We start from the raw sequence: 20,703 nt of genomic DNA, 5'->3' as shown, positions 1-20,703 counted from the left end.
GCTCCTCAAGTCTTAAAAGGCTCTAAATAATAAAAAGTTAAACCCACATATATTGATAGTACTAAACTAAAACAGGTCAGCCAAACCTCAAGGTAGCAGGACTTACATAAATAGAATTTCTTGGGTCAGGGAGTTCTGCTGCACATGGAAATGAACCAACTGAATTTAATTCCACTAAAAAACAACCCCAGAGATCACGGCAGCTGTTGGAAGCAATTGTTGCATTACCTCCTAGGAATAGTCCAACCATGCTCATGCGGGTTATTTAAGATATTGCAATTTGTAATCTAGAGCAACTAGTCAAGAGTAGGGTGAAATAAAAATATGGAACTTGAAGCAAAATGTCTGAGTCCTTATCTTGCTACTGTCAACTCAACTGACTAAGCACTCAGCCTTACTTGACGATTTCTGCCAGCTTGGGGTAATAAAACTCACAACACAGAGCTAAATGATGTTACATGTGTAGACGTATCTTGCACAGTACCTGGCACATAGTAAGCACTCAATAAATGTCTACTGAATACGAGTTCAAAGGGGAACTCCAAGTATATGGTGCTGGTGAGAGCCTCGCCTTAGCTTTAGGGGAAACTGGATTGGAAATTTCAAAGACACGAGTCTCTGGTCCAAGAGTCAATGTTGTATCATGCCTGTGAGACCCAGGAGCAATTTATTTCTCCACGGGAAGCTATGTTTTCCATACAGAAAGTCATCTTCCATCTCATCTACTGCTCATTGTATACACTGGGTTAGAGCCAGTGCGATGAACTAAAGAGCTCATAAAAGCTGTGTTTGGTAAATGAAACCTCTCTATTCAGGAAGGCAGGCAAGCACGGACCACGTATGAAGCAGAAAGCCGCTGTGACGCCATACAAGCTCTGCCAGTGGGATTGTAAATAAACATAAAGGAAAAACTGATGAGGTGGGTGACTGGTGATGAAAGGGCCAAGTGTTTGGTACCTGTTTTGTGCCCATGGACAAGACCCTTAACCCCTGCTATTGTGCAAGTCAATGCTGCAGAATGGGAGAACCCAAGGAGAGAAGGGCATGGCTTAGCTCAGCCACACACTGGGAGTATAAAAGCATGTCAGTACTTCCTGCTTATTGATGTTAAGTGTCCAGGGTCATCTGAATATTAAGAAAAAAACACGCCCCCAAACAAGTATTTCATGTTCTTGCAATTACAATGAGCACTTTGGACAAAGGCTCCATTCTCAGGACTTGGGAGACAGTGACTTTGGGAAGGCAGGTTATATCGAATGCTTTCACACCAGCTCAATAGTGTTGGTGGATCAGAAGGGAAAAGGGAATCTACGTATATCTCACCGGGACAGAGAGAAGTGCAGGTTATTTTCTGCACTGACATGCCCTCACAAAAGGCCCCACCATTGAGAGGAGCTGGGTTGGTGCAGGTCCGGGAACGTTTCTGCCATCCTCTACCACAGCGAACATTGCAGGCTGACCACTCTGTCCAGGAAGACCAGCCTCCATTCACTGAGAGAGAAAAATGGGGAGGGGAGAAAAAAGAGGAAAGAGGTTTTTACTGATTGCCTACTATGTGCGAGCCACTTGCCAGGTGTTGTGAGTTGGGCATCCGGGGACTGGGAGCCCAGCGAGGACCCACACCCGCTGCCCCCTTGTGAGGCAACGGTGGGGCTCACCTCATCTCTGCCCCCTTGTGAGGCAACGGTGGGGCTCACCTCATCTCTGCCCCTCAGTCTGCTCATCTGACATAGGAGGGATGCAGAGAATCTGCTTTGCCAGGGAATTAGGAACAACAGGAAGAACGCATCAACGGATCTCAGAAGCACTTGGAAATCCGGAGTATGAGAAAATGTAAGTACTTGAATTTCTATTACTTTAAGTACTTCTAAAGGAAATCCCAGGGCTCTTCTATTGTGGAAGGGAATTCCTTTACTTAAATAGGTGGGAATTTCGTTTATATAATACCTCAGGTAGTCAGCAAATAGTCATGTTTGTTTCTGGTGGATTTCGTGTGCCAGAGGAGGAAGTACAGACAGCAGGTCTGGGGAGGATGGGGCTGGATGCTGGGTTTGGGAGGAGTGGGAAGTGGAAGTTGCCCACCTCAATTCTTTTCCAAGATAAACACGATGGAAGGAAATATACAACTTTTAAAATGATTCTGAAAAGAGACTGGAAATCTCACTGACTCTCTCCTGGAAGTCCAGTGTTGGATGAAGGAGCAAACACCTTCAGAGCTATAGGGATCTGTGCTCGCCTACCAAACGGGGGAGGTAGGAGAGAGGGCTGCAGTGGATGGCCCCCAAAGGCCTTTCAGTCATAAACACTGAAAGCTTTAATCAAACACACACCCCTCTGCTTCTCTGCTCCCTGTCCTCTCTATCCATTCCTGGCCTTTGGGCTGGTCTTACCGTAAACCACCACTGTGGCCGACAGGCTCCTCCTCTTGGCCACAATGTTGGCTGCCATGCAGGTGTAATTTCCGGAGTCCGAGAGCCGCGCCTGCCTGATGATGAGATTGTGGTCCGCCCTGGTGTCAATGTTCTCATCTTGTTCAGAGTCAATGGGCTCCTCATTTTTCAGCCACTCTACCTATCAGAAGAAGAGAATGCTTACAAGTCATTAAAAGAAAATTTCTTTAAAAAGACAAACTTTCCTGGAATTGGTGATGGGCAGCTAGGGCATGTGGGAGAGAGATGTACTAAACGTACAGAACAACAGCAATGATTTTTAAAAATCTTTATTCCATGTCTCATCCTTTAGACTTTGTCCATTTGGTACACTCAAGAAATGAATACTCCAAGTTAATAAACTGGAGGCTGGAAAAGAACATAAATATCCTATTGACTTTGACCTACTTTCTAGAAATGCAGTGGAGGAGAGAAAAGACTGTAATTAGGTCATTTCATTTTCTGTCGTCGTACTACAACTCTGATGATGATGGTGATAATTCCATAACTGGTCCAAAATGGAGCTCACAAAAATTGACACATATGTGTAGAACTTGTACTTTGTACTGAGAGGAAACTGTGTTGGCAAACAGTTTGAAGTGACTATGTTTCATTTAAATACATTTTGATAAAGATGTAATAATAGCAAAAGGCCAATGTAGCAAAGATCTGGGCAATCACAGGCACAGAGATAAACTCAGATTTCAGTGTAGTCTGGTTTCGGGGATTTGTTTCTTTGGTGGTGATCTATGACATTTAGGCTGAATTAGGCGGCTGACATATTTAAGCCCCAGCCTCCCTTCCAGAGTTCATTTTCACATCCTCTGAGCATAGGCTAGTCCCATCTCTGGTTTGTCTTCTCTAGCTTGCTTCCCTTTTTCCAGTTCCACTCTAATCCTACCCTCAGTCCAAACTTCTTTCCTTGGATATCTGAGGAAGACACAGATGGGACCACCTGCTCCCTGGACCCCCCTCCTCCTCACAAATGGGGTACATCATCTCTGGCTCCCCTGTTTCATCAAGCAAAGCAGTATTCCCAGAACAAAATTCCCTCCTTCCCCCTTCTGTCCTCTGCTACCACATCTCAACAACATTTCCACTCTCTGGTGCCATCTTGGTAGCACTAGACACACCTTTTGTTTGACAATTACCATTTAGCTTTAGTTACCAGCGTGCGGTATACACAGGAACTTAACAGACACATCCAAACTGTAATTTAACACAAAAAGCAACAGCAGTGATTACACCAAAGAGACATCACATGGAAGCATGTGCACGCAGATTCTCTTCACCATACCCTGCCCACTATTAGCAAAGATAAATGAAAGTTAGTTTTGGAAGAAAATGCCTCGCCTCATTTCATGCTTAAATTGAAAGAATTCACGTTGATCACCAATAATCAAGTGACACCTGTTATTTGATTTACCAATTTTGTTTAATAAATATTTTTGGCCTCTAATAAAAAGGATTTATGTATCAGAAGAAAATCTATAACTAAACTTCAATATTTATCCCAAGTATCATCCCCATTATGAGAATACAGAATACCAACGTCATCAGCCATCCAAAATCTATCCTGGAAGAGGCCAATTTCAGAAAAGAAGACGGTGCCAAAAGAGCCAAGAAAAGAGATTCAAGAACTGCTTTAAAACATAAAGAGCTGACAAAGTGACGTGGGGCAGGACCACGAGGTAAAGAAGCAAGCTGGATTTCGAACCCCAGGAGTTCCTCAAGGCATCACCACGTGTCAGCCTGGAGGTGGAAAAGCTCATCCTGACCCAGAGCCCAAAAGCCCTACTCTGTTTACCACCACAGGCAGGGGAAGCAATTTTAAAACACATCCGACCAGCAGTCCATGACAAAATATCCTTCATTCCCCACTCACACTGCATGTGTTCCAGCCACTCATTCATTCATTCATCTGACAAATACTCAAATCTTTAATGGACATCAGAGGTTGTCCTGAGAGTTGGGTAAAGTGAGATACACAAAATCGGAATAGCCTCTTCTTTCACGGATCCTACACAGAAAGGGTAAGATGGAAATAAAGAAGTAAATCCATGTCGCCAATGGAAAACAAGAGCTGGGCGTCACACTGTCACCAACATCTGGGATGAAACGCTGACGGTAAAGCCAATAGGTTTTAAAAACCACTGTCACAGCTGTGTCACTGGAAAGACGAAACTGGTCATCTTAAAGTAGGTCTAGGGAGCTTTTGTTCCAAGCCACTCTCCTGGTACAGACATTGTGAGTGTAAATTACCTGGCTTCCTGATTGTTAATTTCCAACTCCAGCTATTTCTAGCTCCTACAGGGCTGTTCCCTCCTGTCTCCACCTCAAGTCTTTCTCCATATTTTCCCCCAAACAGCTGGTCAGGAAGTTGAGAAAGTCGGGCTGGGGTCCGTAAGTCAATTATTTCTAGTGAGGAAACAACCAGAAAGAGCCCCGGAAGCAGTGCCCCTAGAAACGGAAACCAAAGGAGTCTCAGCACCTGGAAATCAAAGAAAGCTTTCCTGAACTAATCTTGGTGCACGGGAAATGAAAGCCATGATCATCAAGCAAAGGTTTGGCTTCAAACTGAAAACTTGCATAAAAATAAATCATCCACAAAATTCAGGAGTCAACAAACTAGGAAAATACTTGCCACAAATTTGATAGATAAAAGGGTAATAATATGATGATCTGGGGGGAGTAATCTGAATAACTCAAGCTCTCATTTAAGTCGATGATAAAATCCCATCCAAGGTAATACGGAAAAAAACACACGGCAGTTAAACAACTGAACAAATATTCTATACCACTAATAAAAAAGTTGAATACAACGAAATTTTTCCTACCAAAATAGCAGATTAAAATTACACAAACACAGAGACACACACTACGCAAGTACACACACACACAGTATTTTCTTGTGGTTCATTTTTTGCTTCATCCACAGAGTACGAGACATTTCTGCTACTGCTGCTCTACCATTATTTCCTTCCTGGGGCGTCAGCAGTAGCCTCTCGACTAGCTGGGCTGTCGGATGCTTCTCTTCCTGCCTCTACAGTCGATTCTCCACAAGCGGATCACACTGTATCCATTCCTAGGTCAAAATCCTTCAACAGCCTTGACTCTCAGAACAAAATGTAAAGTCCTTACCAAGGCTAACACAGCCCTCCTTGGTCTGGTGCCCAAATGATTTCCCACCTTAGATTCCCCAAGTAACCCCTGTGCACTCTACTCCAGCCCTACTGGACTCCTTCCTGTTCTAGAAAGCTCAAAGCAGGTTTCAACCTCAGGGCCTTAACACCTGCTGATTCCTCCACCCAGAAGGCCTTTCCCACAGATATCTCTGTGGCTCAACCCTACTTTTCATTCAAGTCTCTAATCAAATCTAAACCTTCTTTGGGAGGTCTTGCCTGAAAATCCTTTCCAATATAACAAGGCCCCTTCACTCCCCGACCTGCTTTCATTTTCTTCCTAATAGTATCTCCATCTAATAGGCTTAAAGACAGTAGTAGCCTTTTATTCTTGTAACTGTAATCCCAGGAATTTACCAAAGGAAAGTATTAGAGCTACAAACCAAGATTCAAACACGATCAATTATTTTTAGTTCAAAAAGAGAAAGAAAAAGAAAAAATGTATGCAAAGCTACATGCCAAATACCAGAGCTTTGTTTAAGTAAATCATGATTCAATAATTTAGTATCTAAGCACTAAAAGTTGTGACTTCAACTTGTGAAAACACCAAACAGGCTTATGATACATGAGTCAAAATGCAAACCTTTATGCTTGGTGTGATCATAAAATTGTAAAACAACCAAAAGAGAAATCATAAACATACATATGTTAAAATATGGGAAGAAAAGGCAGAATGTTTGCAGAAGTTATAAGAGATTGGGGGTAACTGGTTTTTTTGGGGTTTTTTTTTTTCCCATTCTTGGTGGTTAATTGTGGCACGTTTAGGGAAAAGGTACTGAGTAACCTGAAAAAAAAATTTGACGTTAGCTTAAAAAAAAAAACTCTTTTACTTATCTAGCACAGTAGTATTCAAATTTATATTTAACCACAGACTTTCCTCAATTTAAAGCTTCTCTGAAAGCCCAAAGTGAAAAATGGGTAAATGAGCAACGATCTTATAACTGAGGCAGAAATGAAGGACCCTCAGCTGCACAAGCCTGGCCACACCCAGAGCCACTGTGTGCATAATTCCAGGGGAGGTAATTCACATCCTGCACCATCTGCATCAATCACACCGCACAGAGACATTCACTGCACTACCTGTACCATCAGATACACTGCCCCACCATACCACCTACCCCCGTCCATTCACGTGTACTGAGCATGTACAATGGTCTGCTACAAGGTCTCCCCAGATCGTACCCCAAAAAGCATCAGCACAGGATGAATGAGGTATCACAGGTACATTCTGGTATACTCAGTGTTCACCCTGCCACGACAGAGGTCCAATTATGTCTATAAACAATCGGCCCATCAGCAGACGCCTAACTGTGTGGCTATTTTTTATTCATAAACGAATAGTTTATCCATTTAACTGATGGCAGGATCTTTATGAGAAAATCAGTTTGGTATTTTCTGGGCTTATAAAAGTGACAAATTGCTCTTGGATTTATGCTTTTGTCACTTAGAGAAATTTTAAAACATTTTTGATGAGCTAAGTGCTCCTCATGTAGAATAGTTTAATAAATAAGAGCAAAAACGAGCATTTCCCCCAGCAGCAGTTGCAAACGCAAACGTCCTGGGGGCCAGGGAGGTAACATAAATTACTGCAGTGGCGCTGGGTGCGAGACATCGTGTGTGTCGCCTGCATATTAAAGACAACGGGCTGTTCTTCATTTCCACAAAGCAATGAGCTCACTCTCATTTTTCTTAAAAATATCATTGCTTTCTGTCTCCTTTTGTTTTCTCACGTTAGATAGGACATGAGTATTCTAAAAAATTAACAGTGATAGCACAGTGAAAAATGACCATGAACTCATTTGTGCTCTAGAATCTCTTTTGCTTTTAATGTATCACAGGAGTCATCACATTTATGGAGTATTTAGCCTCAGTGTTGGGATGTATGGGGACAGGACGGTGATGATGACAAAACGTAGATTCCATGACTTGTGCAAATACACAGCTTCAGAATATTGTTCAGAATATTGTTATCAGTGTAGCCAGATCATCTTTCATGAGAAGTCGGGGATGTGTATTTGGAATATTTCTTGATTCTAACATGGTGGCTCATATTATAAAATACACTGCAAGGGGCAAACCAAACATATCCATGAATGACAAGTAGATTCACTCCCTCTTCTCCAGACACCACGACACATCAGCTTTCCAGCCCTTCGGGAACATGACCACAAAGAGGAGCACGATGTCCTTTATCGAAGTTAATTCCTCTCACTAAGTCTGCTTCCCCGTCACACAAGAATGTTACAGTTTATATGTATCATGGCCCACTCTCAAGGCTTTCTCATGGAAGTGACTTACCAGCACCTAGGAATTTTTGAAATTATAGCCAGTATTCTGCAAGTATCATAAGGTCATGAACACCAAGTTCAGAAATTAGTTTATAAGAGGTTGCTAACACGAGAAAGCCCTAATTAACAAAGCAATACACATTTTCCAATTAGCATTATGCGATCAATACATTGACCACCTTGAGGCTAACAGACATTTGTACCACTGACCACATGACCTCATGCTAACAGGTCATCTCTTTGACAGAGAGGCTGCAAGATTGTAGGAGGCATTCATCCCCTCAGAGGAAAAAAAAAAATCTTCATCTGGTTTCTACTTATGTAGCTTAGATGGATAATCCCAGTTAGGAGCGTGTGAAGGAACCAGTTACCTCTAATGAGCTTATGGATTTGCAGGACGCCTGCGTTCATTAGCATCATGTCATGTACAGATGGTCGGCAATTTGTAGATTTTTCCAGTTTATAAACAAATCTGGGAAAGCAGACCATCAAAGACAATTAGATTTCATGCCAAACTGCAGGTTCCTGATCCATCCTTCTGGTTAGCTGGGGACAGAAGGTATGTAACTGACAACCCTATAGATTTTCTCAACAATAGGCAGCGTGGTGTCATCCAGTGGGGAGGCAGCCTCCTCTGGAAGAGTGATGGGCTGATGCTTTGTGGGAGATGATCTTATCTGAGACCTGGGTTACATTTGAAAATGTCTGCGTGAGTCATGACATTTCACCCCTTGTGATATTTTTGTCAAAGACATCTGTGCACAAATACGCATAAACTCTACACTGAAAGGTTTATCTCCATCAGGCAGCATGTCAGAATTTTAGAGCTCCTGTTCTTGTTCTTCCAGAAACATGAGAAGGCGAGTGCTGCTATTAACCATTTAGAAATGTAAAAACTAGCCTAGAAAAAGAAAGCCACTCGAATTGGCTAGCGTTCTTCCCAGGCAGGGGCCAGGCCTCTTGTCCTTTGAATTCTAGACACTGTCAGCCTGGATCTCTCCTCCTTCCTGTCCCACAGAAAATGCCATTTGGGGCCATGTGTTGATATCATCAACCAAATATTCAGGACCTACCCCACCTCCCCAGTTCCAGGCCTCTCTTGGGATTTGCTAGACTGAAAATAAAATTGAGTTGTTCAGATGTATTTAAGATGTAACCTCTGATTTCTGACTTTTGAAGCTTCTCCATTCATCTAGTCGTTCATTGCCTGTGGCCATTTTCTCTCTGCACTTCTCAGTGGCCAGCTCCTTAAGAACATTAACAATTTTTTACACATTTTCACATCTTGCATACTATCTACTTCCAAAGACGTTCAATGGCTCCTGTTGAATAAATTTTTAGCCCTAATGGACGTACCTTCAAATTCAGAGACTGGTGTGATACACATATATACATATGGTACAACTTCAAATTGCACTGTAGAGGTTGGGGCAAGAGAGGCAATATTATTCTTTGCTGTAGATCCCAGGCTTGAGCATAAATATGTTCTAGAAGGGAGACATTTTTAGCATAGTTGTTCCTTTTTTTTTAATTGTAGTATAATCAGTTTACAATGTTGTGTCAATTTCCGGTGCACAGCATAACGTTTCAGTCATACATATACATACAGGTATTCCTTTTCATATTCTTTCTCATTATAGGTTACTACAAGATATTGAATATAGTTCCCTGTGCTGTACAGTAGAAACTTGTTTATCTGTTTTTCATATAGTAGTATCTGCAAATCTCAAACTCTCGATTTATCCCTTCCCACTCCCTTTCCCCCCTGATAACCATAAGTTTGTTTTCTACGTCTGAGTGTCTTTTTCTGTTTTGTAAATTAAGTTCATTTGTCTTTTTTTTTTTTAAGCGCACTTGTTCTTAAATATATTCTGGGAACCACTAATATTTCATAATAGTTACATACGGTCCCAGATTTAATTTCATCTGCTACTCAAAGTATATGTTATGTAAAAGTAATAAATTTTTCCTCCTCCCACTACAACTAAGAATGGCTTGGGAAGGCAACCTTGTCTGACAGGACAGAGTGGAGAGACAGCGCTACAGCAGAGGGTATGAGAGGTCAAGCCAGGGAAACACTGGAAGACCACAACCGTTCTCAATGTGGTCATTCCCTACATGACCTCTCCAACTTACAGTAAGTCAGTCTTACAAAATAAAAAGTGTATTTGGATTTACGTTGAGGAAACACAAGAGAGGCCTATGGCATGCATTCTAGCTGATGGGGGCTCACCTGAGATGGCACACAAGGACATGGGGTGGGTGGGAGGACGAGGCAGAAGTAAAGGTGAGGTTCCAGAGGAACCATGGAGAAGCCCCTGACCTCCCCACCCCCAGAAATTGGTCTAACCAACACGTTTTACATTTACTTCAAGTCACATCATGAGCTTTGATCAAATGGCTATTTCCCAGCCCAAAACAGTGAGATATAGCGTTTCTTGTGCACCATTAAGTATCAAACACCTGTTAATTTTATCCTGAAAATGTCTCTATAAGGTGGACACCATTTTTATCAGCCCCTATTTTACAACAGACAAAGATGTTAAGTACTTTGTCCAAAGTCATATATATAAGTAACAGCAGAGCCAGAATTTGAATCTAAGGTTTGACTTGCTTCTGACCACTGTGTTCAGTTGTCCAGATCATTCACCAGATTTGGGTGGAATGACTCTATGCTCTTTGCAAAATTACACTGAAATAAAGAAGACTGGCACCTTTGAAGATAATTTTGAAAACTTATTTTGGGATTTTACTATCAATCCTAAGGAAGGGTTGCAAAAATGGTCTTGAGAGGGTTGATTTAAAGGCCAGCTATCACTTGAGTATACACATTCTTGTTGTATTACATTAACATGTCAGAATGTTTAGTATGGGGCCAGAACTGTTTTAACGTAAAAAAAAAAAAATTACTCAGTATTTGTCCACATACAGCTCATCAGAAGTGATGGTAGCCCTCTCCAAGTTATCTGGTGTTAGGTTCTGCTTTTCGACAATGGGCAGAACTGAACTCAACAAGCAGTCCACGAAATCTTGCTATGATGACAGCCTACAGTCTTAAAATACTGAAGAAGGCATATCGAATCTAAGGCTGTTGGGTGGCTTACAAGAAGTCATCTGCTTTCCTGAGAAAAAGGGTAGGTATTTCTGGTCTTTTATGTGGTTAGGCATGAATGTGATTCTGAAGCTATGGCAGCAATTTTGTGACCATGAAGAAAAGGCAAAGGAACCCACAGAGATGCTAGTCATCGTCTTCACACTCACAAGTGAGCACATTGCTCTCCAGTACGTTGTCTCATTTGATAATCATAATGACGTCAGGCAGGCAAAGAAAATCTTATTCTTCCCATTTTACGGGTTACATGATTCACCTAAGGCAACATACTTAGCAAATGGCAGAACTAAAACTAATAGCTTCAAAATAATTTTTTTGCTACGAAACATTAGTCATTTTCTTATGCCTCTTATTGATCACACAAAATGCTGCTCCTTACCATTCCCCATGATTTGACTTGGCATTCTAAAATAAGCCTTAACTGGGACTTAACTACTGCGCAGAGTGACATCCCTCTACTCAGAACGGAGCAAATTATCTTCTGATGTTAGTTTAGTCCCTTACTTGCTTTGCTTCTTTCAAATTAGATGTCACCTGTCCTCTCTTCTCTCCTTGATAATATTTCCTTCAAGTTATTTATAACAGTACTATCATCTTTCCCCTTTTGTCTTCCTTTTCTTTCCACACTGGGTAGATTGACTTTAACGCCACCGACACTGCAGTTTCTGCAATTTAGCTCCACTTATCTGATTATGCATCACAAAAGGAAGCAGAAATTCAGCTTAATTGCGAAGCCACAGCCGCAGAGCTGGGCCAGTGAGAGAAACCTAATGATCTCAGACAGAATCACACTCATGACAGACATGAGTTCGTTTGTAAAAGTCTGAATTCTGATTATGGAACTTTTTATCTTGTGACATTGTACGTCTCTTGTCAGATCAGTGTTGTCCTTTAACTTCCCCATTTCAGTTAGGAAAGTCAGGTACAGCCTCATGTTATTATTACTATTTTTAAAATTAATTTTGACAGGTAAATGGTCGCTGGGAAAGTGAACACCCTGATCAACGGTTTCCTGAAACTGTAACACCATCATGGGTGACAAAGGAGACACGTTTACATTAATGGAAAAGCATTTACAAGAGTGAGGATTAGAGGGAAAAGATAACATTCATCAGAAGAAGCATAAATATAAGAATGGGAAGAGATGTTCGATCAAAAGATGATTTGTAAGGGGAGGGGGTGCTTGGTACCATTAGCTTTTCAGCTGTGCTTTCCATACTGCAATGGGCCCTGCTCTTTGCTAATTCCATCTTTAGCGGAGAAAGAATTCTTGTTTTAAATCTTTGATAAAGCGATACCTGGGAGACGCTTCCAAAGTCTGCTATTCCAAGGAGTGACCTAAAACATACTGTCATGTGCCTCTTCATTCTAAGAGATTATTTTAGGATGGGAAGAACTCTTTAACGAGATTACACAGGGCTGGCTTTCAGAAAAGCTTGAAACGGTTTCTGTATTCACATTTCCTCCCATAATTTCTGGTATGTAAATAAGGTTTTAACTAGGTGGTGAGGGGATATTAATTAACAGTTCCCTTTTTCTGTTCCTTACTACCAGGTAATATATACTCAAGTGCTGAGAAAATAGCCATCTTATTAAGGATTAAAGCTTGAAAGACTCTAAATGTTCATATCATAACTGGTTTTAAAAGCTGATGTCTGAGTTACATACAATTGGATAAAGAAATGCAAACACGTATCACTTACACATATACATGTACACACCATTTGAGAAACCAGATCTGTTCAGAATAAAAATGTTTCCATCAGCCACATTGAAAGGCTAATCGTGTAATGATCTACAAAGGAAATGCAGGGACAGATATGGATTAGCTCAGCTTCCATATATTGGGTGGCTGAGAATGAATTAGCATAATCATAAATTTGCTCCAATTACAGAAGGCAATTATCAGAGACCAGCTCACAGCATTATCAAAACGAAATCAGCAAAGTGCATCTACAGCCCAGGTAGATGTCACTGAGCTAATGGTGCTTTAAAAAAAAAAGGCTCTATCCTCATTCATCTTTCATGCCTTTGATTACTGTACACTCTGTACAAGACTCTTTTCAGCTGACAGACACAAAGCCTCCATGAAAGAAGAAAAAATACATGCTGTATTACCAAAAGAAAAAAAAAAAAAAAAGTCATGCTTAGTATAATAACCCAAGTGCAAAATAGCCAAATTCAAACTCTGAAGTCTTGTATGGATAATTTCTCTAGATCAGTGGTTCAGATAGTGCTTTTACATTTTAGACAGTAATTCACATTACCTCTTGTGTTCTCTCCAAAATATTGATTAGCAATAAAACTGAGAGTAAGTCTGTTATTATCTGTTCCAAAAAAGTTCTTTGTGCAAAAATGCAGCACTGCTGTCTTGCAAAGGTAACCCTACTGCTGTTCATGTTGTTTTCATGTTGCTTTGCCATTATATATAGAACCTGTTGCCTGTTAACCATCGCCAACCTGGAAAGAGTACAGGAGAGTCAAACATATTTTGTACAGGAGGCAACAGATTTCGTCTCCAAATTTTAGAGCTAAGAAGGCAATTCAGCTTAATTAGTTAAGATTATATATATATGTAAAAGAATGTGCTAAGCACTTAAGAAAACAAACATTAAAGAGGGATATTAATCAGTCCTAAAAAAAATGAAATAAGGCCATTTGCAGCAACAAGGATGGACCTAGGTGTTATCATATTAAGTGAAGTCAGTCAGAGGAAGACAAATATTATATGATATCCCTTATTTGTGGAATCTTCAAAAAATGATACAAATAAACCTATTTACAAAACAGAAACAGACTCATAGACATAGAAAACAAACTTATGGATACCAAAGGGGAAAGAGGGGAAGAGATAAATTAGGAATTTGGGATTAACAGATACACACTACTATATATAAAATAGATAAATAGTAAGGACCTACTGTAGAGCACAGGGAACTATATCCAATACCTTGTAATAAACTATAATGGAAAAGAATCTTAAAAGAATATATATATTATTATTTTATATATACTTATATAATAGGAAAGAATCTGAAAAATATATATTAATATATACATTATAATTATATATAATACATAAGATTAATAATATATATATTCTTTTCCAGGTTCTTTTCTATTATAAGTGTTTTATATATATATAAACACAGAATCACTTTGCGGTATGCCTGAAACTAACACAACATTGTAAATCAACAACACTTCAATAAAAAAATTATAAAAAAAGAGACTCAATAGATGGCAGATTAGTAAGAAAAGCAAAAAAGGATTTCTACTGTAACTGAATACAGAGGGTTTAATGATTCTGTAGGAAGGTGGGCCCAGTGAAGCTGGGGTTGGGGAAGAGGAGGAGAAGGGGAGGGAGACTTACCATCTACTAATATGGATGGTCTGCTCCACATTAGACACTATTGTAGGCTCTTTCAAATCTTAAACCACTTGATGAGGTGGACACTGTGAACTGTCCTTCCAGTTAAGAACATAACAAGTGTGAAAAAACTGAAACGGTCAAACATGGTCAAAATTCTGCCGTCTTAAATAAGCAAACCCCAAACCCTCCCTTTGGTTTCATCACAGGCATCTCCCTTGAATTCTTCAGCACTTACTCACCCCTCATCATTCCACTGCCCTCTGGCTTCCACCCCATCAACTCACCGAAATTGCTCCTGCTGACATCGCTGATGTCCCCCATGTTGCCACATGCAGGGCAAACTGCTCTGTACCCTTCGTTGACTTTCAGGGGTCCGGAGAACCGTTCTTGGATGACCTCTTCCCGTGGCTTTGATGACACCACGTGTTCTCCCTCTGTAGTCCTCTGGCCACTCCTGCTCTGTCTCTTTTTTATTGGCCTCTTCTCTATCCAAACATGAAGTATTCTATTTCTTTGGTCCCCAGGATCAGGTTGTTTTCCACATCTCACCATAAAATGTCTCCCCATACATCGCCAGGCTCATGTGTCATTCAGGGTCTTACGCTGAGCACTCCTGAATTATCTTCAGTTCACTGACCTTCTTGAGCTACACCCCCGTGTGTTCACATACCTACTAGGCATCTACTGTTACAAACTTCAAAGATACTTCAAGCTCAACATGTGGAATTGGATTTGGAATTTTTTGTTGAAAAAATAAGGGGATAGATGATTTCCTCACCCAATTGGCATTAAAATATTTGAAGCTTATCATCTGGAAACAGGGATTCATTGAAAAAAACTGGAGGTTGGTGACAATAATTTCACATTAAAAAGAAGACTCTTGATATGATGTATAGAATATATGGGAAGGCGGGGAGCAGGCAACATGAGGAGCAGAAAGATCATTAGGAGGCTGTGACCGTAACCGTGGGGAGAGACTGTGCTGGAGTGAACTGGAAAGCTATGATGGGTATACAGGTGTATCTTGGAGCTATTGCGGGTTTGGTTCCAGAACACCATAATAAAGTGAGTTTCAAATAAAGTGAGTTGCATAATTTTTATATGCACTAGGAACCCCCAAAATTTATGTTAGCATTATGCTGTATTCTATAAGTGTGCAACAGAATTATGTCTAAAAAAATAATGTACATACCTTAGTTAAAAATACTTTATTGCTAAAAAATGCTAACCACCATCTGACAACACAGGATTGCCACAAAACTTCAATCTTAGAAAAACACATTCTCTGCAGCAAAGGAAAGCTCAATAAAATGAGGTATGTCAGTACAAAAAAGAGCCCTGACAATAAGTTAAGGGGTAAAATAGACTGAACAGAAATTTGTGATTAATTTGATGTAAGATTTAAAGAAAGGGCAATCAAAATTTGGCACACATACTTCTGACTTGGATAAGTGATATAGAGACCATCAGGTGAAAAGGCCATTTTGGGATGCTGTACTGATATTTGCTGACTATCCCCTTGGTCCCTAATATAAAAAGAGCATTCTCAAATCAAAAAGAAGGAAAAAAGGAAGAAAGGGAGGGAGGAAGAAAAACCAAGTAAACATGGCAACAGAAAAATGGGTTAAGTACTCAAATTCAATAATGTCTTTAGTTAAGTTCAAGATGTACATTAGGCACTGAAATAAACATTTTCAGCCCACATCTCTTGTCGGCTCCAGACTTACATAGTCAACAACTATTTGGGCATATTTAATCAATAGTCTTCAGGACATAAGGCTATAGGTATATATGAAACCACAAATGGTAGTATGGGCAAAAAAGAAAAAAGAGTTTAAGACACAACCCTAAAGAAAAGTAGCAGGAAAGGGAAGAAGAAGCTACAGAAATACAAAATATGTTGTTGACATTGAGGTAAGAGAGAAACCAGAAATGTATGTGTCATGGAAGCCAAGAAAGAAAAATATTTTAAGTACTTAAAAATTACCACCACAGTTAAAGGTAAGCATAGGTCAAGTCTCAGGCTCCATTTCAATGTGAAGCTCCTTCTACAGCATGTTAATTAAAGGACTTCACTCTTGTCTTTGTTATTTTTAATGTAAATAATAATTATTATTGTTAGTCTTTAAAAAACTATACTGTCACCCCCTGTTCACTTTCCTCAATCTTCACTAAAACTTCCCCAAATTCAACTAGCCACTTGAAAAATAAAGTGGTATCTCAAGTTCACTCCTTACAGCAAAGCAAACCTCAGGCATACAAAATACTAAAAATACAGTAAGTGAAGCCACAAAAGCATAAGAAAGCAAAGGTGAATATTTTTGTAATTTTAGAGCAGAGAAGGATTTCCTGCATTGTCTAAAGCCAACACCATAAAGACTGCTAAAATTTTAAAGTTCCCTACACCAAAAAGATACCATAAACAAGGATAAACATGAAAAATGTCTGCAATACATGACAGAGTATCATTATACTAAAATCAAGGGAGACACTAAACACATTTTGCAACTTATAAGCATGATGCCCACCCAATAAAAATGGATGTTGGTTAGTATGTTCTACCAGACTGTACTGAATGCCAGCCTGGGTCTAAAATGCAAAGATCATGCTAAAATCAATGGGAAACGAGTATTCCAACAGAAATGAGCTGAGTACTTGAGTAGATTATTTAGAGGAGAAAAATACAAATGGAGGACTAACATGAAAAGCTGTTCAATGCCCTAATAATGAATATGAAAAATAAAATATTACTGTTAGCCTGTTACTTTGGCAAATACTGAAACAATGTAGGGTTGGCAAAGTGTAAAGAAATAAATGTTTTCAGTGACTTTAGGTTATAGTGTAATTAGTACAGTTAGTACATCCCTTTTGTGAGACAATATTGTAATTTTTACCAAAACTGAAAATATTGATATAATTTAACAAATTTCCATTGGTTACAGTGGAATAATTATCAGTAAAAATCCAGAGATATGCACTAAGATGTTAATTACCTTATGTTTTTAATGAAAAAATTGTAACAATCTTAATGTTCATTAACAGGTAATTATGCACATTTACTCAATGGAATACTATGCAACCATCAAAAAGAATGATGCATTTCTTTCTTAATAGAATGGAAACTACACCTTGAGACATTACTGAGTATTAAAAGCAGAATATAAAACTATTTTTAAAAATTATTCTCTACCTTTAAAAGATATTCATAACTATCTGGAAGGCAGTTCACCAAATGTTATTTGGGTAGTGGAATTTTCAAATCAACATTCTCTTCTTTATAGGTTCCTAGATTGATTTAATTTTCAGTATGAGCTATTCACCAAATACGTGTTGGCATTTCCTTTACAAGTATGGTTGTACTTTCTGGTTCCTATCTAGCTTGATTTAATTTTCAGTATGAGCTATTCACCAAATACGTGTTGGCATTTCCTTTACAAGTATGGTTGTACTTTCTAGTTCCTTTCTAGCTTGTGGTTTCATGTAACTAGTTTTGGCCAATGAGTTGTCAGTAGAAGTGACTTGTCAGTTCCAGGACTGAATATTTAATTTCCTGTGTTGAGGTCCTCTAGTGTTTTCTCTTTCTCCTTCTGCCATAGCAGCTCACAATTTTATGGAGAATGGCTACTCCATTAACCTTGGAACTACAGTAGTAAGAGTGTCCATGAAACAGAGGACCCAGCTGACATGTGATGGCCATGCAGCGCAAGAGAGAAATAAATCTTTGTTGTATTAAGCCACTGAAATTTCTAGATTGTTACTTTATCATAATCTAGCTTACTCTATTTCCTACAATCTGTTATGTTTTTAAGCAAGAAAAAAAAAGCTATTTTTGTTAAGAAAACAAATATATGTTCTCAAAACATTTGTAATACTCCTAGTCTCTGAGAGATAAAATAAGTTGCTTTAAATTGCTTCTTTCTTTTCCATAAACGAATTTATTAACTAGAGAAACAATCCATTTCTAGGTGGCTAGCAGACTAAGTGATTGTCCCATCTCGTATTTTATCTTCGTAGCTGTCCTTACCTGGCTATTTTAGACAACTCCTTGACTCCTACATCATCTCACACTGTCTAGATCACAGATAATGAGTCAGTGTGTTAGCACTCTAATCCCTAGACTCGTGGAGGGAAACTGAAGTGACATTATTTGACATTCACATGTCACGCTTACTTCAGTTGACTACACAACTCCATTAACAAAATTGAGTTTATTTGTTTTTTTTTTAATAACATAGTTAGCTTTATGGCTTATAGATATTCCAAGAGGAATCTGAAGAGAAGTGACTTTGTACCTTTAACATTTTCTCATTTGGGGAGGGTGTTTATGTTTCTTATTTTAATCAGCCTGGCCAATTAAATTGGGCAGTTTCCTATTTGTTTTCTATTCAGTTTATCCTCCTTGTCTTCACATTCTGGTTTTTATGAACTAGCTCAAAGCTGCTGTTTGGTCTTCACAATGCTACAGGGAATGTTTAAAAAATTAACTCAATTGCCTTTGTGACTTTTTTTCAAACTTGCTGAAAATGAGATTTTTCAACAGCTTTTTACTCCATAACCCCCTCCTTCCTTTTTAATTTAAATGTTCGTACTAAAACGAGCTCACAATATTCCATTAATATCACTAGGGGAGACACTTGTTTCCGTATACAGTGTTCAGATGAGTCTGCAATCCTCTCCACTCCAATCTCTCATTGTCCTATCACTTTACAATGCCTGCATATAACATATTTAGCAGTTTATATGCCTTTAAAAAAATCCACCTTTCCATACTACTTACTGCTTCATGGGTATACATTTACCAAAAACAAAACAAAACAAAACAAAAATTACTCTGCAAACTCTAGTCTACCATAAACTTGTTATCTGGAAGAAGGGGTGGTTATACATTTAATTCAGAACACTAGGAGGGGCAATTCTATTAATAGATTCAACAAAGGAAAACCATGACCAAAACTGTCAAAATAAGAAAAGTATAACCTACTTTGGAATTAAATAGTCAATTATTTATTGTGGGAAAAATAAATGTACATGCGGGTATCTTACATGACTGTGTCATTCACAATCAATCAGCTGAATACAGGGGGCAGAAGGTCAATACCCTGCTAGACCACAAAAGTGTACACTGCACTTTCTCTACGTACCATTAACAGGTTCTATAATCGACATAAAAATTATCGAGTTGAATCTGTGTCATGCTTATGTATTAAGTCAATATGGAGTTAATGCCCTATTCCTCTTCTGTAAAATGAGAAAGAACAGCACCTTTTTCTTCTACGTCACAGGGATCTTGGGAGGTTGGAAGTGACCCTGTGGATGAAAGGACTTTCGCAGAAGTATGAAGCAATAAATGAACATAACATGGTAGCTGATTCCAGGAAGGCATCATCTCGTGTGGTTCCCTCAGGATGCAGAGTCTACAGTTCAAAAAGATGAGACCAGAACAATAACAGGTTGAAGGTGGGCCCTGCATGCCACTCAAAGAGCCTGAACTCAACCCTGAAGGCATCAAGGAGCCTCTGGTGGATATCCACTAAAGGACCATTGCTGGAAAAGTCATTCTGGCATCCATGTGGAAGGTGCCAGGTGACACTAGGGGTTAGAGAGGCCAGAGAGAAAGTCATTACTCCATGACTCCATCAAGGGTGAGAAATGATGAGGGCCTGAGGAAGGCAGTGACGTCAAGACAGAGACAACAGAAAGAAGAATGAATAGAATAGATAAGTAGGAATGACTGAAAACAGGAGGAAGGGTGAACAAAGGAACTGAGGAAACATGCATGACTCACCAAGCTCCCAGCTTGGGCAACTGGTACCCTGAACCATGACAAGGGGTCCCATGTCAAGTACCTGTTTTGTACGTGTTATCGTTAAGGCGCTTTCTTTCAAGAACTGATCACTGACTTAAACAACTGGACCCACCTAGCAAAACAGACATCCCCGGACATCCCAATGACATGCAGCTACCAGCATGCCTGGTTTGAGAATAAAGTACATTTTACACCAGGCACCGCACAGTCATCAACGAAAACAAGGTAGGTTTGTGGGTTTTGGGTCGGTGGTGATAATTTTATAGGTCAAACTGTACAGTAACGTTACAATTCTTGAGAGAAGATGGATGGCGTCTAGTATATAACAGCTCTCCCTAAAGAGAGCAATCAGTCGTTTTCTGGATGCAAGATGAAAACGTAACCAGTTTAATACAAGAAAGGTCAACAGTTGTGTGGTGGCCACAGCTTATTTTCTTAGAGCTTTTTCACTTTATAAATCATCCTCTTGTTAAAAAATAAAAATTAGCAGAAGTTTCTCTACCCTTTATTTTT

The 20,703-nt window shown here is 39.4% G+C and overlaps 1 protein-coding gene across 10 annotated transcripts in view; it reads right to left on the bottom strand.

The window, feature by feature from the left end:
• Positions 1-20,703, bottom strand: part of UNC5D (unc-5 netrin receptor D) — a 494,882-nt gene that overhangs the window by 110,072 nt on the left and 364,107 nt on the right. For 6 of the 10 annotated variants that reach the window (XM_074353354.1, XM_074353355.1, XM_074353356.1 and 3 more), the window contains exons 5-6: positions 2,391-2,571; positions 1,324-1,491 (exon numbers count right to left, since the gene is read on the bottom strand). In XM_074353354.1, coding sequence (XP_074209455.1) covers positions 1,324-1,491; positions 2,391-2,571 — 349 coding nt within the window. The remainder of the gene's footprint in view (positions 1-1,323; positions 1,492-2,390; positions 2,572-20,703) is intronic. The other 4 variants (XM_074353358.1, XM_074353359.1, XM_074353360.1 and 1 more) reach the window with 1 other exon arrangement.

Source organism: Camelus bactrianus, chromosome 26 (genome assembly GCF_048773025.1).
Source record: "Camelus bactrianus isolate YW-2024 breed Bactrian camel chromosome 26, ASM4877302v1, whole genome shotgun sequence".
NCBI lineage: Eukaryota > Metazoa > Chordata > Mammalia > Artiodactyla > Camelidae > Camelus > Camelus bactrianus.
This window is presented reverse-complemented; position numbering and strand designations above follow the sequence as displayed.